This window comes from Canis aureus, chromosome X (assembly GCF_053574225.1).
Source record: "Canis aureus isolate CA01 chromosome X, VMU_Caureus_v.1.0, whole genome shotgun sequence".
NCBI lineage: Eukaryota > Metazoa > Chordata > Mammalia > Carnivora > Canidae > Canis > Canis aureus.
This window is the reverse complement of record NC_135649.1, coordinates 13,924,122-13,942,916: the sequence shown is the minus strand read 5'-3', so window position 1 is coordinate 13,942,916 and position 18,795 is coordinate 13,924,122. Positions and strand designations below refer to the sequence as shown.

General features: G+C 38.5%; 1 protein-coding gene across 8 annotated transcripts in view; it reads right to left on the bottom strand.

Moving 5' to 3' along the window:
* Positions 1–18,795, bottom strand: part of ATP11C (ATPase phospholipid transporting 11C (ATP11C blood group)) — a 194,406-nt gene that overhangs the window by 65,755 nt on the left and 109,856 nt on the right. For all 8 annotated transcript variants that reach the window (XR_013374938.1, XR_013374937.1, XM_077889005.1 and 5 more), the window contains 6 exons: positions 6,973–7,101; positions 5,069–5,172; positions 2,842–2,892; positions 1,824–1,888; positions 1,395–1,476; positions 334–484 (listed from right to left, as the gene is read on the bottom strand). Coding sequence is in view for 6 of the 8 variants with exons in the window: in XM_077889005.1 (XP_077745131.1) it covers positions 334–484; positions 1,395–1,476; positions 1,824–1,888; positions 2,842–2,892; positions 5,069–5,172; positions 6,973–7,101 (582 nt within the window). In the remaining 2 variants the exon portion in view is untranslated. The remainder of the gene's footprint in view (positions 1–333; positions 485–1,394; positions 1,477–1,823; positions 1,889–2,841; positions 2,893–5,068; positions 5,173–6,972; positions 7,102–18,795) is intronic.

Here is an 18,795-nt window from a genome sequence, read left to right as displayed (position 1 = left end):
CTATGTAGGCACCTGAACATATTTTTTATGTTCCTATCATGATGTATCACAAGCTCATATACAGTCATGTGTCAGTGATTCTTGCTCAGTTGTTTAAAACTCTTAACTAAAGAGCTAAAAATAAGCACAGGTGCCTAAAGTAAAAGAAAAAAAATACTATAAAACTTCTTATGTATCTAATAGCTTAGGGCTACCATACAACCAAGAGAAAACCAGGAAGTTAGCAAAAGGTATCATTATCAGAGCAACATTTCAATTAAGGGTGGCCTTGGTCACAAAATGCTAGTTAAAATTTTTAACAAGAGTTAAAAGTTTCGGCATAAAACGGATTACCTTCAAAGTTTCCCGCTCTTTTTGAGTCTTTTGATTATACCACGGTTCATCATTATAGGGAGTACTTTGCCAAACATACTTTAGAGTAGTGCATACTGCAGCTTTGGTCAGTAAGATAAATAAATACACGATCAGGAAGGCATTAATGGATCTGAAAAATAGGATATTGTGGATTTAAAAGCTATACAATTATTTAAAATATCAACCACGTATAAATTAAACTGTTCAGTTTCCTCAAGCTTCTCCTGTGTACAATGTGTAACCACAGCACAAGCCTGTATGTATGAACCTCAGTTATCACTGCAGAAGCATTATTCTCAGGTGGTGAAATAGAAAAGCTAGCCCTGACTTGTTTGTTGGTCACCAATGCTCCCCAAAGTGCAGGGGCTGACTAGCTTCACACACTTTCTTTTAAAATAATAAGGCTCCCAAAACGCGACTGGAAACACACATGCATACACAGTACCTACACCTCAACCCTTACAGAAAGAGTAGGTTGTTTCCATTTCCCGAAATCCTAAGGGTTTGCAGTAGAGGGTGGGGGAGCAAATGTGAAATCCTCAAATCTAGTATGGATTCTTTGAATCTGAAAGGCTGTCACTGACACATGGATATCCATGGTAACAACACAGTGAGGTCCATGCCATAGCAATTGGCTAGATCTAGCAGGAGACTATTATCTATGCTGTTGAACTTCCTTACACACAGCCACCAGAGGAACCCAAACCATTATCCAGCAGCAAAAGGGAATAAATTTATATTTCAACTAAACTTTGCCCTGAATAGCGACACAAGCTTAGGTAAGTCACTTATCTCGGAGACCATTTCTTCATCTGTGAAGCAGACAGGCTAATACGAATTACTCTGCGGAGCTGCTCAGAGGATTAAACCAAACCAGACATACAAATCACTGAGCACAATTCTGGAACATAAAAAGTGCTCAGTGTGGTAGCTGCTATTATAATTGATGTTGTTTTTTGTGCTGGCTGTTATTCGGAATTACTAAAAAGTAACTATTTCACAGTTCAATCCCTACTAAAAAAATTGTGGTGCATGCTAACTTTTCAACAGCAGAACGTTTCTGAGATTTCCCTTGGTAGTTCAGAGCCATTTTGGTTTCCATCCCAGTGTAAACAGCAACTCCTAAGGAATAAAAGAATACAATGAAAACTAGGTTACAAGTCTGACTGCCAACCACCTCCCCAGCAAGTTGGATCTATTCATTTTTTCCATCTATAGAAGTAGGTATTCTAAACCTTAGTCTAGTCACCAGGTGACTAGACTTATCATTTATAAGATCATTTTAATTCTACATACTATATTTGTCATACTTAAAGTAAGCTTGTTTACCATCTTATAAATGCCTACCACCTAAAAATAGGCTTAGACTGAGTGGCAGTTATCTGCAATGTCCAATTTTTAACATGCACTATTTATGCACAGGCTTTACAAAGCATATTTCTGATAAATAAATCTTAAAAATGGTTCACCATATATCTTCTTTGTATTTTTTAGTGTAGCTCCTTTCAACAAGAGATTTTCAGGTCCCAAAGACCTAAATAAAAAAATGAACACAGCTTATCCAAACAGCCCAATAAATACAGCATCATCAACTCTGGGGACCTATTTTGCCCTAACACATCTATCTCCCAGGGGTTCAGAATGTATCTTTCCACTTCTATCCTATGCTTCCTCCACAGGATGAGCTGAAAGAGCTTTCCCTCTGAATCGACTTGAGGGTACAGCACAGATGGAAAGCAGAGCACGGGAGCAGCCAGCAACACACAGAGGTAACGAGGTGCACACAGAGAGAAAAGGATTCTGAGTCCCAGAGAGTGAGAAACAGGAAGAAAAGGTGACAAATAAAAGACTGGGAAAGCAACCGTCAAGGTGGGAAAGCCACACTGACATATTTAGAGAGAGTAAACCCATCTTTTGGGCAGTCATTGGGCATCTGGCATTTAAATTCCTTTTGAGCATGGCTATAAAGGGCAAGTGGGAAAATCGAGGTAATTAACTGGATGATAGAAGAGGGAAGAAAACATCCCTTTTTATATAAATTGCTTTATTATAAATGATTAGCTTTTCATTTTACTTCAGTCTAGGTAATTCTCTCAGCTTTTACTCTACCACCTTAGCCCTCAATTACTCTCCATTAGCCACCGTTCTCCAGGTATGCTTCCAGTAGAGTCTGTCACTGTACAACCAGGACCAAAGAGCACAGAGCCCAGAACAGATCTGGGAGCATGAGCCCAAGTGCCTGGAGCGCTGTGATTCTGGAAACCCTCAGCATCACTTCCATCCACACTCAGAGGCCCTATCAATCCCAAGGTTAGTTACTTAAGACTCACTACTGGGATACCGGCTAGTTATCTGATAGTTAATCCAGGTTTATTAACCTTTACATCCCTTTCTATATAGAACAGTACTGGGGTATTTAATGGGCTTTAAAGGGACATATACCCGCCTCCTCCAGGAAAGGGCAGATTGAAGGAACAACAAACTAACCTGGCATCGGCCTCCAGACTATTACTATAGATACTGATTCGCCCAACAAACCTGCAAAACAGAACATAATGGCAAATGTGTCTTCCTTATCAAGGTAAAATCTATATGCCACAAAAATGGGAATGAATCAAAATACAAATCATATCAAAGATTTAAGACCGAATGAACTACAAAAAGCCATTATGTTTCTGAAGGGGGGAGGAGAGTTATGCTGAAGAGGCATGACATTTTCATATGATTTTTAAAATAATATTATGGATTATAAGAAATAAAAATTTTCAATCGATTTTTAAACTCTAGTGGGCATTGTGCATGCACACAACATCCCTGTTCATGTATATGTTATATAAATAATTAACCTCTATTTTAGATTCATATGAAGAAAGGTTTCTGGTGCTAAAACACTACTTTCAAAACCCTTAGGTTCAGTGGTTCTTTCACTTGTATATGCATCAGACTTGCTGGAGTGCTTATTAAACTGGGGGTTAAAAAAAAAATAAAAAAAATAAAAAATAAAAAAAAAATAAACTGGGGGTTTCTGAGCCCCATCCCCAAGCTTATGGTTCAAGTGAGAATTTGCATTTCCAACAAGTTCCCAGTGGATGCTGCTGTTGACCCAAAATCACCCTTTGAGAACCACCGCATTAGTCTTAGAAAGCAAACATTTGATTGCCATTTTGGAAATTTCCAGCCTGTGTCTTTCAGCTGGTCTCAATACTGAGCTTGATCTGATCACTTAATATGGCTGGGCACATGATAATCTGTGTTTCTCAAAAATGCGGCAAAAAGGCCTAACTTTCCTTAACAAGAGAGTTGTGAGTATTTTATAATTTGCATTATCATTGTTTTTCAGAAAAGCTGAACCATTATTATTAGATACATTAAGTATGATGATCTGCTCATTTAATCACCACATAATCTCCATTGTGCCAGTACTGTGGTAGGTGCTGGAGACACATTAGTAAGCCAGAAAGATATATTCCTTCCACTAAAGGCAAACAGGTTAACAGGCAAGTACAGTGTCACCATGAGGGTGGTAGAAGTACAGGTATTCTGAAGACACGAAGCAAGGGCACTCAATCTAGTCCAGAGAAATCAGGAATAACCTTCCTTGCCCTAAAACTCCCCTTTGAAAAATGTAGGAGTTGCCATATAAACATGCAAAAATGTATATTAGGCTCTAACATGGGCAGAATTAGTCACTCCTTTTTCTGTGATTCCATGGGCCTTTTATTCTATTAGCCTAGCTCTAATAAATATTTTAACTGCCTTGCAAACTCTGAGCTCCTTGAAGGCAGGGAACAGCTATTTTGTTTTATGGTCCCACTTCCTACTATCAAGGTGGATACAGAAGGAAGAAAAGAGGAATGATGGGAAGCAGGGAAGGCATTGTTCTCATAGTAGGAACAAACACTTTGTTTTTCCACTACTGTGCGTTGGTGTTAAGCCACATCCAACCATTTGGTCTCCCGTTATGACCAACAGTATTCATTAACAAGATGCCTGGCATGGGTAATTGATGCCATCTGTAACAGGGCATAGAATGAGATTAATTGGCCCACGCGGGGATAAAACTTGTTACTCTACCCTCATTAACAGCATGCTCTAATCAACCAAACTAACCAGTCTTAAAAATCAAATGCCAAATTTTTGACAACCCACAATGACTGTTAATCAGCAAATCTACTCCAGAAAGCCTAAGTATAGTAAAATAGAGGAAATTACATAATTTCATGGCTCCCTCACTTAACTGTTTACTGTAGACAAAAAACCAGCCTATTTGCAATACTCAGTTCATCATGATCATCATAAAAAAGGATAGTGCATGGCCCCCATATCCCCTTCCTCTCTCTCATATCCTCATCCTCATGTGGGATGATACAGTGGTTTATTTTTGTCTTAATGAACTCTGATTAATGCATGAATCTGATAGATCAGCCTTATGGGATAACAACCTTAAAATTTGATAGATGGTTATGTTTACAAATAACAAAAATAAAAGAAAAATCATAAGTAAGGTGTCTGGACCTACAATGATTTATCTTAGGCTGGTAGTGAACAAGGCTGATTTGATTCATTTCCCCGCCAGAAGGGAAGAACAGCTCATAAAAACACGAATGAAGGAGGGCTGCTAAGTGGTGGGTGTTTCTTTGCAATACTGGTGGCAAGGAGAAGCAGAGTCAACAGACTATTAGACAGCTGTAAAATGAAACCAGGTGATTCTTACTTGTAGAGGTCAGGTTGAGGCTGCTCACATTCAATTGCTGCTCGGAGGGTATCAATGGATTCGGCTGTATGTAGTGCAATGGTATCACGTACTGCATAATGTGTCTAGATGAAAGCAGAAGAAAAAGCAAAAACAAGAAAAAGTGATTCTTTTCATAATTGTACACCCACCTTATTCCAGGAACACAGTATGTTTTGGTAAGAGGCTCTGGCAGCATAATACAAATATTGATGCACATTTCCCACTAACTAAATTTTACGGTATTATTATTCCTCAAATATATTACAAATAATTAGAAAGATAACCCTGCTGCAAAGGGATTCAAAGATAATGAAAAAACTAAAAGCTTTTCCTGATAGTGACAGCAGAGAGAATTCCATTTGTAGCATGCATATCCTTAACTGAAAACCCAATGAAAAATTTAATCCATTTACTTTTTCTTCTATTTATAGAACTGAGACCTATTATTTTGTTCACCATAGACTATGGTGATATCAATGTAAACATATGAATTGAGCATTAGTAACCCTCTGTGTCATAAGAAGCCTAACATTTTGCCAATAGGAAGAAAAAATTCATTAGTTTCATTACACAAATAGCATAATTAGTGATCTTAAAAATGATCAAAAAATGATCTAAAAAAATCCTCAAAGACGTTATATTTCATATCAAGAACAGTGATAGGATGTGTCTTGCTTTAGTCAGAAAGAATACTAGAGTATACCATGCACTTGATTTACTCGGAACTCAAGGCAGGTTCCAATAAACCCATTTATAAATTATCAAAAGAGGGCTAACACAGACTCCAAGACTGTACCACTTACGCAGAAGGGAAAGATGTTGCATGCTCTTTTGGGAATATTACGGAACTGCCTGAGCTATATTTAAAACTATCCCCTGATTCTGAAGACCTATGTACTTTTAGTGGATTTGATCAGATCAACTTAACTGAAAAAAGAAATCACTTAAAGGCTTTCTTCCTTTAAACAACTTTTCTTCCTTATTAGGGAATCTTTAGGTAGATTTCTTGATTTTTATCTTGACATTTCCTCAAATTTAACTTTGTTTTTGAACAGTTTAAGTGCACTAGTTCATCACCATGCCCTTGAAGTACAGAATTAGTCATCCAACAGGCATTTCAGTTCCTGTTTCACATACTGATTCCTGGTTCTCGACTCCAGATGGAATTAACAAGCAGAGAAAAGCCCTCAAGGATACACATAGAGGTGAGCACATTAGTGCCCTTCCTTAAAGACTGCATATAGAGGATGCATCTCCATGCCCTGTGGAGCTCTGGACAAGGGCCAAGAACTAACTGCTAGAAAGTACCACGGAAGTAAGTTATCCTCCAATATGAGCAAACTCACTTTAGCTCATTTATAATTCTTCCCAGTTGCAATGAAACAAACATTTGCCAAATAAAACCCTAAGGTTTTTTTTTTTTAAAAAAAGCAATCAAACTACTCCAAGGTAGAGTTTCTATATGCCATGAATAGACATTTTTAAAGAAAATATTCATCACTTTCAAAATAAAAATAGATCAACAGAGTACATGTAAGTTATTTTTATAGTTCCATAGTTTAAGCCTCTAATGACATTCATTTTAAAAAGCCAAAATAAAACATCAAATGGGGTATGTCAATAATAAATGAAGCAGTGCTACAAAAAATGTAGTGGCTTTTATCTGGGGCATGGATTTTCCTCACCGAACACCAACCTCTTCCCTAGAGTTGAGTAATTGCTTGGATCGGAAGTTCAAACACAATTACATAAAAGCTGCCTTCAAATACAAAACTTGCACAAATAGGAAAAAAAAAAAAAAAGACTGGGGGCAGTGGGAAGCAGTACTGTATGATTAACTATCCTGAGCTCAAAATGTTTAGGCAAGGTTTACTTTCCATTACCTTGCAATTGGATTCCCCATCAAGACTGGCTGTAGTAACATAACAGGTTCCATCACTAGTGCAGGATGATAGAAGAATAAGATCACAGGGGAAGGTTTCGTCTGCCTGTACTTCTACTACATCACCAACCTAGTATAGAGAGAAAAACATAAATATTTTAATTCCAAACAAAGCATTCATTACATCTCATACTAAAGCCAAAAGAGTAGCAAAAGACCTCTCCTGCTATTAGGTTCTCAGCGTCCTATGCCACGTGAAAGATGATGAAAGAGTATTATTCAGCATTCAGAATCCTCCTTAAGGTCACAAGGACTTATTGATGCAATCAGATTACCTTACTATTGAACTTTAATTTCAAATAACTGACTTCAGTACCCAGGGACTTGTTTGCTCTCTGAGGTTTTCATGCTACTGTGTTCAATAAGATAATGACCATTATCACTTCATGAACGAATCAAGAAAGTCTGCATGTCTCAACCTGAGCACTTCCTTAACACTGGGCAGCCACTGTCCTGCTCTGCATCACACATATTTCAATATGCTTTGCCTTCCATGTGCTAACAGCTATTATTGCTGGGTGCCAGTTCCCTCTTCAGTGCCCGGAAAAGGTTAGGTAACTGGAGAGGCATCTATTTTTCCCATAACATTTGACAAAAAAAAAAAACAATTTTTAAATAGGTCACTTTCCAATAATCTGCTATCAGAAGAACCCATTAATATAGTCATGAGAAACTATTTCCTATCAGAAAATACCCAAAGCTCGAGTATAGGAAAATCATGAGAAGAAATCATGAACCATTTCTGGTGCAGATAATTTAATAATGTAGGGAATAAATCATAAAGATTAAGAGGCAGGACTTTTTAAAAAGATTTTATTTATTTATTGGAGAGAGAGAGACAGAGAGGGAGAGAGCACAAGTGGAGGGGGGCGGGGAAGAGGAGAGGGAGAAAGACAAGCAGACTCCATGCTCAGTGGAAGCCCAACTCTGGGCTGGGCTTGATCTCATGACCCTAAGATCATGACTTGAGCCAACATCAAGGGTCAGACCCTTAACTAACAGAACCACCCAGGTGCCCCAGAAAGTAGGACTTTTTAATCTGACTTTATGTTCCAGCTCTGCCACTTCACTGTATGAGCTTGGGTAAGCATCTCAGATGATTCCAACTCCCTCACAGGATTGGTTTGAGCATGAAATGAGGACACAGGTAATAAAGTGGTTAGCAAAGTACCTGGCACATATTCATCATTTGATAATTATTACAAATATACTGCAACTACATTAGTCTGAACCTATGAATAGTCATAATAGTTCAGGGGAAGGATATAAGAAATCATCCAGAGTTCAGTGCTTCCCAAACTTTTCTATACTGTGGCACATATAGAAAATGACAAGTATCAGTTTTGTACAGCATCTCCGATAAAGGGAGGGAGCTGCTCGTGGCAGAGGACAACCCACTTTGGGAGAGTCAATACCTAGCAGCACACCAACCTGGACACACTTGGTTGTGAAATGCTGAATAAATGACACACCTGTCTCCTATTTGCTATAGGATTTGGCAGATAAAAATGAGGATTTCAAGACCTATTAGGGAACAATTTGATTTTCTTGCCAATCTTAATCAGCAGCCAAGAGCAACAGCATCAATAACTGAAGTAATTTGTAAATAATATCTTGTTGGATCTTTCCTTCCTCACTTACATAAACACTTATGTTGCTTACACAAAACTACAATCTATGATTAAATACACAGAAGAGAAATAACAAAATCCTAAATCATCTTAGACAGAGGAAACACTCATTAAAGGCTGGAAGATGATTCTTAGGCACCAATAAACAAAAACCACAAATAGACCATTTATTCTACGACATTTCTGATTTGCTCAGATGTGAACTATAAAGGTCCCTGTACCTGCAGTGCAAGGTAAGGCTGGTGAGATGGACAGAGGGCGGGTCTCAGAGAGCTGGCAGGCTAGGCTCAGGGGGTTAAAGCCTTCCCCTGAAGGCAAGGGGGAAGTAGACGGGGCTTTTAAAGGAAGGGGACAACAGGGTCCACTTAGACCTTCAACTTAGGCTCTGTTTCAATTTAGCATGTTAAAAGTAGTAAGAGAACATCATCACGCTTCATGATGAGTATTAGAAAAAGCCCGATAATCTACAAAAATTATGATTTTTTTTTCTTTTAGTTCATTAGAGAGCTGAGGTTGCGAGGCAACCAAGTGAACTGAATTTCAAAGGCTGAAAAGTCCTTCTGAGGAGAGAGGAGGAGAAATGAGATGGCTGACAGTTCACAAAGCACAGGAGCAAGAGATGACTGCCAGCAAAGGGCAGGAGAAGAAAACAATGTGATTGTGAACCAATTCTTAAAGGTTTGGTAGGAGCTAATGTGATAGTTTTGGATCTGCAAACCTGAGAGAAGAGATAATAACCACTCATCATTTCTTCCTTACAGGCATCCACTGGGTGCTCAAGAGAAAACACAAGGGCAGGAGACCTGCAAAAGCCTTCCCTCACAGGGTCAGGAATGTAGGTTGTGACCATACAGAGAGGCAGAATATGCCGGAATTATGCATGGACCCTTCTCTCATTTGAGGCAAAAGCTGTCTATGTCTAGGAGAAAGGCAAGAAACCCTCCCTGGTCCTGTCTTAGGAAAACCTCAGCACTGCTAAAGAGACGTACAAACACCATCCGCTGCTGGGCATGGGACAGAGAATCCAGGGACATGGGGGCCCTACCACTAATAAAGGCAAAGTTCAACTGCCAATGGAGGTGGGGCGGGAGTATCGAGACAAAGTACTCACTCCTGAGGCAAAGGTGCGTAAGCCCTGCTTAATACGGACACTGGAGCAGCAGAACCAAGAAATCACTCTGTTCCTACCAGGAGCCCGGCAATGAGTAACAGTAAGAAACAGCAATCTACTATTGTTATAGTGGAAGAGAAAAGGCAGAGAGACCCATCCACAGGCTCAGGGACACAGGACTTGCTGGAAGCAGACAGTGGAATGGGAATACTGAGAAAGGCCCTCTGGCAAACCAGGCCCTACACAAAGCCCGAGACAATGGCAATTGAGCACTCCTGGAATTGGAATTTCCAGCTGGGTATCAAAAGTAGCAATGGCTACAACAAAAAAACAAAGCCAGCTCATCTCTCGAATAGACTGACTTCACGTTCACATTAATGGGCTGATAAAAGAGGTGTGCCCATTTCAGATCATCAATACTATTTACTTTGGTCTCTAGCATTTACATACAATGACCAAAATTCAATTTAAAAAAATACAATACACGTAAAACACAAGACAAAAATGACCTAACATCAAGATATAAAGGAGTCAGCAGGATAAGTCCCAGAAATGTTGAGATTGTGGATTATGAAACAGGCATGTAAAGATAAAAATAGCTATGGTTAAGATATTAAAGTATTTAGTGCAAAAGGCAGACAACATACATGTGTAGATGAGGAATTTGGGCAGAGATGGAAACTACCAAAGAGGCACAAGAAAAAGTTAGAAAAGAAAAACATAATATCAGAAATAAAGATGTCCTTCAATGCGTTTATCAGCAGACTGGATATAAAAAAGGAAACAATCAAAAAAAAAAAAAAGGAAACAATCAGAAAACCTGAAGAAACTCTTCCAATATTTCCAATACCAAACCCATACTCTCTTCCTTACAAAGAACTGTGCATTTACCTTGGAATTCCTCAAGTCCTGTTTGTAGGCTTTCTTCTCTATATGCTAGGATTCAATCCAGTCCCATAGGCTTCATGGGCCATCTATGTGTTGACAAAATCCAAATTTCGACTGCTCACTCAAACATCTCTAAGTTCCAGACCTGACAATTCCATCTGGATGTCTAACAGATATCTCAAAATTAACATGGCTAAAATGGAATTTTTTTATATTCCTTTTACTCCTACATCTGTCACTAAACCTATTCTTCTCCCAGTCTTCTCCATCTTAATAGCCAGCATTTTGTTTCATAGTTCTATGTAATTCACCCAGTTGCTCAGGTGAAAACCAAGACTATCTTTATTCTCTTTTGCTCTTTTTCTCCCTCCCTGCATCCAATACATCACTAAGTCCTGATGATTCTACCTCCAAAAAATATCCTGCATATATCCATGTATCTCAATCATGAGACAGGTTGTGAGCACGAACTCTACACCCAAACTTGTTTTTTTTTTTTTAAGATTTTATTTATTCATGAGAGAGAAAGAGAGAGGGGCAGAGACACACAGGCAGAGGGAAGCAGGCTCCACATAGGGACTCCAGGATCACACCCTGGGCTGAAGGCGGCGCTAAACCACTGAGCCACCCGGAATGCCCCCCAAAACTTGTTTCAAACCTAGGTTTTCCACTTCCTGGTCATGGACAACTTTCTTTATCTCCCTGTGCCTCAGTTTTATCATTTGTAAAGAAGGAATAATGAGAGTACATACTTCATAAGACTCTTATAAAGTAAGGATTAAATCAGTTAATAGAGGGACTCCTGGTGGCTCAGCAGTTGAGCCTCTGCCTTTGGCTCAGGGTGTGATCCCAAAGTTCCAAGATCAAGTTCCATATCAGGCTCCCTGTGAGGAGCCTGCTTCTCCCTCTCCCTATGTCTCTGCCTTCTCTCTGTGTCTCTCATGAATAAATAAATAAATAAATAAAATATTTTTAAAAATAAATAAATAAATAAATCGGTTAATAGAATGTGAAAGGGAACGCCTGACATATTAATATTATATATAAATGTTAACTACTTTTATTATTGTTATCTACTACTGTCATCCTAATATAGGCTCTTAGCCTCTTCTGCAAGTCACTCCCTGGCTTTGAATCTCTTCAAAAAATTTCCACTGCAGAGGATACACACCAAGTTACTCTCTTACTCAACAATAGTCTGCCCACTTCCCCAGTCAAGCAAAATCAAACATTTGGATACTTTTGGTTTATAGACATTTCCTGCCACACACAAATATTCCAGAAAGGGCCGAATCAAACAGCATTTCACACAATAGCATCAACTGATTTAATTAAGATTATACCTGGCTGAGATCAGCCTCAAGGCAAAGAAGCCTAATGAACAAAGATAGAAGATGGGGGGGGGGGGGGCGGTGGTCTTATCTTCCTGAAGGGATAGGGGGTAACAGCAAAATCAGAAAGAGGAAACGAGAGAAAGGGAAAGATGTGGGAACATTTACTTGCGTCGCAATTTTACTTAGTGCCCTGGGAACAACAGATTTAATGTAATGAATCGTTTAGGCTGCATTTGGTTCTTTAGGCTACATTTGGTTCTTATGAGTAATTTCTAAGACCGGTTTGGCAACTTCAGATCCTAACCACTCTAGTTGAGGGTCTTCCCCTATGGAATGCAGGAAATGCAGAAAAGCAAGAAGGGTGATAGACATTCTATGTCAATCTCAGGTAACTCTCCCACCCTGTAGCCTTTTTCTCATTACTATAAGAAGATGCAAGACAATTACCTATCACTGTGGTTATGGAGAACTTATATCCAATTACTAGTGTTTAATAAATAATTCGGCGCTGATAATACTTGATAAAGTATTAGGAGGACAGTATCATTTTTTAATGACTTCATATCACAACCCTGAAACCACTCAGGAATGGTATCTTCACCTACCGTCTTCTCTTTCTGTTCCAACCTATCTTCTTCCCTTGTTCTGGACAATTTGATTTCTATTACCTTTCATATTTTAATATGTATTCATATAGAAATATTCCTTTAAAAATAGTATCTTGGAAGATCAATAAGATCAACACATCCTTAGATAGACTATGAAAAAAGACTCAAACAGCTAAAAAAGACATTAACATCTGATGCCACAGAAATAAAAAGGATTTTAACAGACTACTACAAATAAATGCCAACAAATAGGATAACCTAGACTAAATGGGTAAGTACTTAGAAACATACAACCTGCCAAAACTAAATCACAAAGATATAAAAAATCTGAACAGACCCAAAACTAGTGAGACTGAAGCAGGAATCAAACCCCCCCCCCCCTAGCAAAAGAACCTCTAGGGCTAGATGACCTCATAGGAGAATTATGCCAAATATTTAAAGAAGTAGTAACACCAATTCTTCTCAAACTTTTTTGAAGAATTGAAGAGGAGGGAACACAAACTAGTTCTGTAAGGCCAGAATTACTGACACCATTTTACCAAGAAAAGACAGTATAAAAGACTACAGACCAATATCTTCAATGAATATTGATGAAAACTCCTGAACAAACACTACCCAACCAAATCCAACAGCACATTAAAATGATCATACACTGTGACCATATGGGATTTACCCATGGGAATGAAAAGATACATACAAAAATCAATGTAATGCAACACATAACAACACACAAAAGCTATATGATCACCTTAGTCAATGCAAAAAAAGCAAAGCATTTGGCATAAATTCAACACCCTTTCATGATAAAAACACTCAATGAACTAGAAAGAGAAAAACATGACCTCAAAAGAAAAAAAGCCATATGTGAAAAGCCACAGGTAACATACTCAGTGAGGAAAGAGTGAAAGCTTTTCTTCTAGTATCAGGAACAAAGCAAGGATATCCACTCCCAGCATGACTATTCAACATTATACTGGAAGTTCTAGCCAGAGCAATTAGACAAAAAAAAAAAAAAAAAAAAAAAAAAAACGCATACGAATTGGAAAAGCAGTAAAATTATTCTGATTTGCAGATGACATATTATTATACATTAAAAAAAAAAAAAACCTAGATTCGGGACTCCTGAGTAGCTCAGCAGTTGAGTGTCTGCCTTTAGCTCAGGGCATGATCCCAGGGTCTCCCATCAGGCTCCCTGCGAGGAGCCTGCTTCTCCCTCTGCCTCTGCCTCTGCCTCTTTCTGTGTGTCTCTCATGAATAAATAAATTAATCTTTTAAAAAAACCAAACCCCTAGGTCTTACACACAAAAACCTGTTAGAATTAATAAATGAATTCAGCAAAGTTGCAGGATATAAAATCAACACTCAAAATCAGTTACATTTTCATACACCAACAACGACCATCCCAAAAGAAAATTTAAAAAGTAATCTCTAGGGATCCCTGGGTGGCGCAGAGGTTTAGCGCCTGCCTTTTGGCCCAGGGCGCGATCCTGGAGACCCGGGATCGAATCCCACATCGGGCTCCCGGTGCGTGGAGCCTGCTTCTCCCTCTGCCTGTGTCTCTGCCTCTCTCTCTCTCTCACTGCGTGCCTATCATAAATAAAATAAAAAATAAAAAAAAATAAAAATAAAAAGTAATCTCTATTTACAAAAGCATCAAAAAAGATAAAATACTTAGGCATAAACAACCAAAGAAGTTAAAGACTTGCACACAGAAAGCTACAAAGCATTGCTACAAGAAATCAAAGATAATAAAAATAAATGGAAAGCCATTTCACGTTCATGAATCGAAGACTTAAGACTGTTTAAGTGCCTATACCATTCAAGCGATCTGCAGACTCAATGGAATTCCTATCAACACGCCAATGACATATTTGCAGACATAGAAAAAATCCTAAAATTCGTATGGAATCTCAAGGAACCCCAAATAGCCAAAACAATCTTGAAAAGCAAAAATAAACTTAAGGAGTCTTCATACTTTCAGATTGCAAAAGTATTACAAAGCAACAGTAATTAAGACAGGATGGTACTGGCATAAAGACAAATCTATAGATCAATGGGGAGCCTATAAATAAACTCTTGCACATACATATGGCAAAATTATTTTAACAAGGGTACCAAGACTATGCAATCAGGAAAGGACTGTCTCTTCAACAAATAGTGTTGGGAAAGCCGGACACTCACATGCAAACAATGAGGTTCGGTTCTTACCTTACACCACATACAAAAATTACTCAAAATGAATTAAAGACCTAAATGTAACAGGCATCTGGGTGGCTCAGGTCATGATCTCGGGGGTCCTTGGATCAAGCCCCATGTGGGCTCCCTGCTCAGTCGACTTCTCCCTCTGCTCCTCCCCCACTCATGCTTGTTCTCTCTTTCAAATAAATAAAGAAAATTGTAGGAAAAAAGACCTAAATGTAAGGTCTAAACTTTTTAGGCTCCTAGACTAACATAAAGGAAAAGCTTCAGGATATTGGATTTAGTAATGATTTCTTCGATATAGACCAAAAGTACCAGGAAAAAAATCAACATTAGAAATGGGAATATATCAGTGTGCTTGGGTAGCTCAGTTGGTTAAATGTCCAACTCTTGGTGTTAGCTCAGGTATTGATTTCAGAGTCGTGAGTTTAGACCATGTGTTAGGCTCCATGCTGGGTGTGGAGCCTACAAAAAAAAAAAAAAAAAAGGAGGAGGAGGAGGAGGAGAAGGAGAAGGAGAAGGAGGAGGAGGAGAAGAAGGAGAAGGAGGAGAAGGAGAAGAAGAAAGAAGAAAGAAGAAAGAAGAAGAAGAAGAAGAAGACGACGACGACGAAGAAGAAGAAATGGGAATATATCAAACTTAGAAACTCTGCCAAAGGAAACAATCAACAGAATTAAAAGGTAACCTATGGAATGGGAGAAAATAGGATCAGAAATCATATCTGATAAAGAGTTAATATCCAGAATATATAAGGAACTTCTACAACTCAACAACAAATACTTCAGTTAAAAAGTGGGCAAAGGATCTCAATAGACATTTCTCCAAATAAGATACAAATGGCCAAAAAAGCACAGGAAAAGATGTTCCACGCTTCTTCTAATCATTTGGGAAATGCAAGTCAAAACCACAATGAGGTATTTCACAGCCATTAAGATAGCCACCATCAAAAGAATAGAAACTAAAAAGTGCTGAAGAGGATGAGAAGTTGAAATCCTCGTACACTCTAAGTGCTTTAAGTGCAAAGGTAAAATGATACACCCATTATGGAAAACAGTATGCAGGTTCCTCAAAAAATTAAAAATAGAATTACCATATGATTAAGAAATTTTATTTCAAGGTATTTATTTAACATAATTCAAAGCAAGATCTCAAAGAGTTATTTGTACACCTGTGTTTGTCACAGCATTATTTACAATACTAAGAGGTGGAAGCGACCCGAATGTCCATCAACAGATGAGATGATAAAGAAAATGTAGTATATACATAAAATGGGATATATTACATAGTCTTAAAAGAGGAGAATTCCTGTCATATGCTACAACATGGATGAACCTTGAAAACATTATGCTAAGTGAAATAAGCCAGTCACAAAAGGATAATACTGTATGGTCCCATTCATAGGAAGTATTTCTCGAAAGCAGTCAGTCATAGAAACAGAAAGTAGAACTGTGTTTGTTTACCAAGGGCTGAAGGCAGGTGCAGTTCATGTTTAATGGGTATGAAGTTCTAGTATTACGAGATGTAAAGATACTAAAGATCTGTTGTACAACAACGTGAATATATAGTTAACACTACTGAATTGTACACTTAAAAATGGCCTGGTTGGCTTAGTCAGTGGAGCACGTGACTCTTGATGTGGGTTTTGTTGTTGTTGTTGTAGTTTAAAGATTTTGTTTATTCATGAGAGACATAGAGAGAGAGAGACACAGGCAGAGGGAGAAGCAGGCCCCATGCAGGGAGCCCAACGTGGGACTCGATCCCGGGCCTCCAGGATCAGGCCCTGGGCTGAAGGCGGCGCTAAACTGCTGAGCCACCCAGGTCGCCCTGATGTGGGGGGTTTTGAGTTCGAGCCCCACGCTGGGTGTAGAGATTTTAATAATAAAATCTTAGGGGTACCTGGATGGCTCAGTCTGACTCTTGGTTTGAGCTCAGGTTATGATCTCATTGGGTCCTGAGATCAAGCCCCACTGTTGGACTCTGTCCTTAGTAGGGAGTCTCCTTGAAGTTTCTTTCCTTCCGCTCCTCCCCAACCCACTCCCCCCAAAAAATAAATAAAGCTTTACAAAAAATAAAGAAAATCTTTTTTAAAAAATGGTTAAGATGGGCTCTCTTGGGGCCCCACTTTCAAGGTGGCCAAGAAGGAATAACAAAGGGCTGTGGCCATGTGCAGTCTATTCATGGCACCAACTGTGCAGCTACCTGCCCAAGGACAAGGCCATTAAGAAGTTCATTATTCGGACCTAGAGACTGCCCCCATCAGAGGCATTTCTGAAGCGAAGGTCTTCCAGGCCTGTGTGCATCCCAAGCTATCTGTGGGCTACATTACTGCACGGGCTGCACCACTGGCAGCAAGGACATTGGGCATTGCTCTCCTGAAGCACAGAAGGACCCAACACCACAACCCTCACCCCGATGTAGACCCGTGGGTGCTACCCCACCACCTCCATCAAAGGCCCTATAAGGAGCTAGGTCCCTAAGGACTAAAGAAAAACTGTTCTCTGGAAAAAAAAAAAAAACTAAATGAAATGGAGATTATACTTTAAAAACAATGGTTAAGATGGTCCACTTAATAATATGCTTTTTGATCACAATAGCAAAATGAAATTTAAAAAACCAAATCGTATTTTAAGACTGGGATAAAATATTTGTAGAAGACATATCTGATAAGACTGTTATCTGAAATGTTAAAAAAAAAAAACCTTTAAAACAAGAAAATGAGCACTCTCGATTATATAATGGGTAAAGACCTGGATAGACAACCTCATGAAAAAAGATATTCTGATGTCAAGGACACATATGAAGAGATGTTGAATACCATTTGTCATCAGGGAAATGCAAATTAAAACAAAATGAGATACCACCACGCACCTATTACAATTGCCAAAATCCAAAACACTAACAACAAATGTTGGCCAGGATGTGGAGAAACAGGAACTCTCATTCACTGCTGATGCAAATGCAAAACAGCCAGCCTCTTTGGAGATAGCTTGGCAGTTTGTTAGAAAACTAAACATGCTTTTATGCTACAATCCAATAAGCACCCTCCTTGATGTTTACACAATTAAGATCTTATGTCCATGCAAAAACCTGCACATAAATGTTTATAGCATCCTTATTCATAATTGCCACAATTTGGAAGCAACTAAGATGTTCTTCAGAAGGTGAACGGATACATAAACTGGTACACCTAGACAATGGAACATTATTCAGTGCTCACAAGAAATGAATCAAAACATGAAAGGATATAGCATAAACTTAAATGCATACTGTTAACCTAAAGAAGCCAATCTGAAAAGGCTATATACTGTATATGATTCTAACAGTATAATATTATGGAAAAAGCAAAACTATGGAGAGAGTAAAAAGTGGTGACCTGGAGTTGGAGGGATGAAGGGATGAAGAGGCAAAGTACAAAGGATGTTTAGGGCAGCGGGACAATCCTATATGATACTAATAATGGTGGGTACTTGTCATTAGACATTTGTCTAAGGCCACTTAATTTAAAATAAGAGTGAACCTTAATGAAAACTATGGACTTTGGATGGGATGAGCACTGGGTATTATACTCTGTGGGCAAATTGAATTTAAATTAAAAAAAAAAAAAGAAAACTATAGACTTTGGGTGACAATGATGTGCCAGTGTAGGTGGATTCAACAAAAATACCACTGCTGATAGTGAGGGAAGTGTACATTCATGGGGAAAGGGAGTATGTGTGTGTATATATATATATATATATATATATACACAAAAAAGCTGTACTTTCCTCAATTTTGCTGTGAACCCAAAACTGTTCTAAAAAGTAGTCTATTAGTAATTAAAAATCTATTGGGAACAAAAAAGGTTATTTGATGTGGATAAGTCTAAACTCTTGACTAGTATCTTAAGTAATCAACAATGATTAATTTGGATAAAAAATAACTTGGCTGCTAGTAAAAATAATATCATGGAACTCTCCTACATTGCTGGTGGAATGTAAAATGGCACAGCTGCTG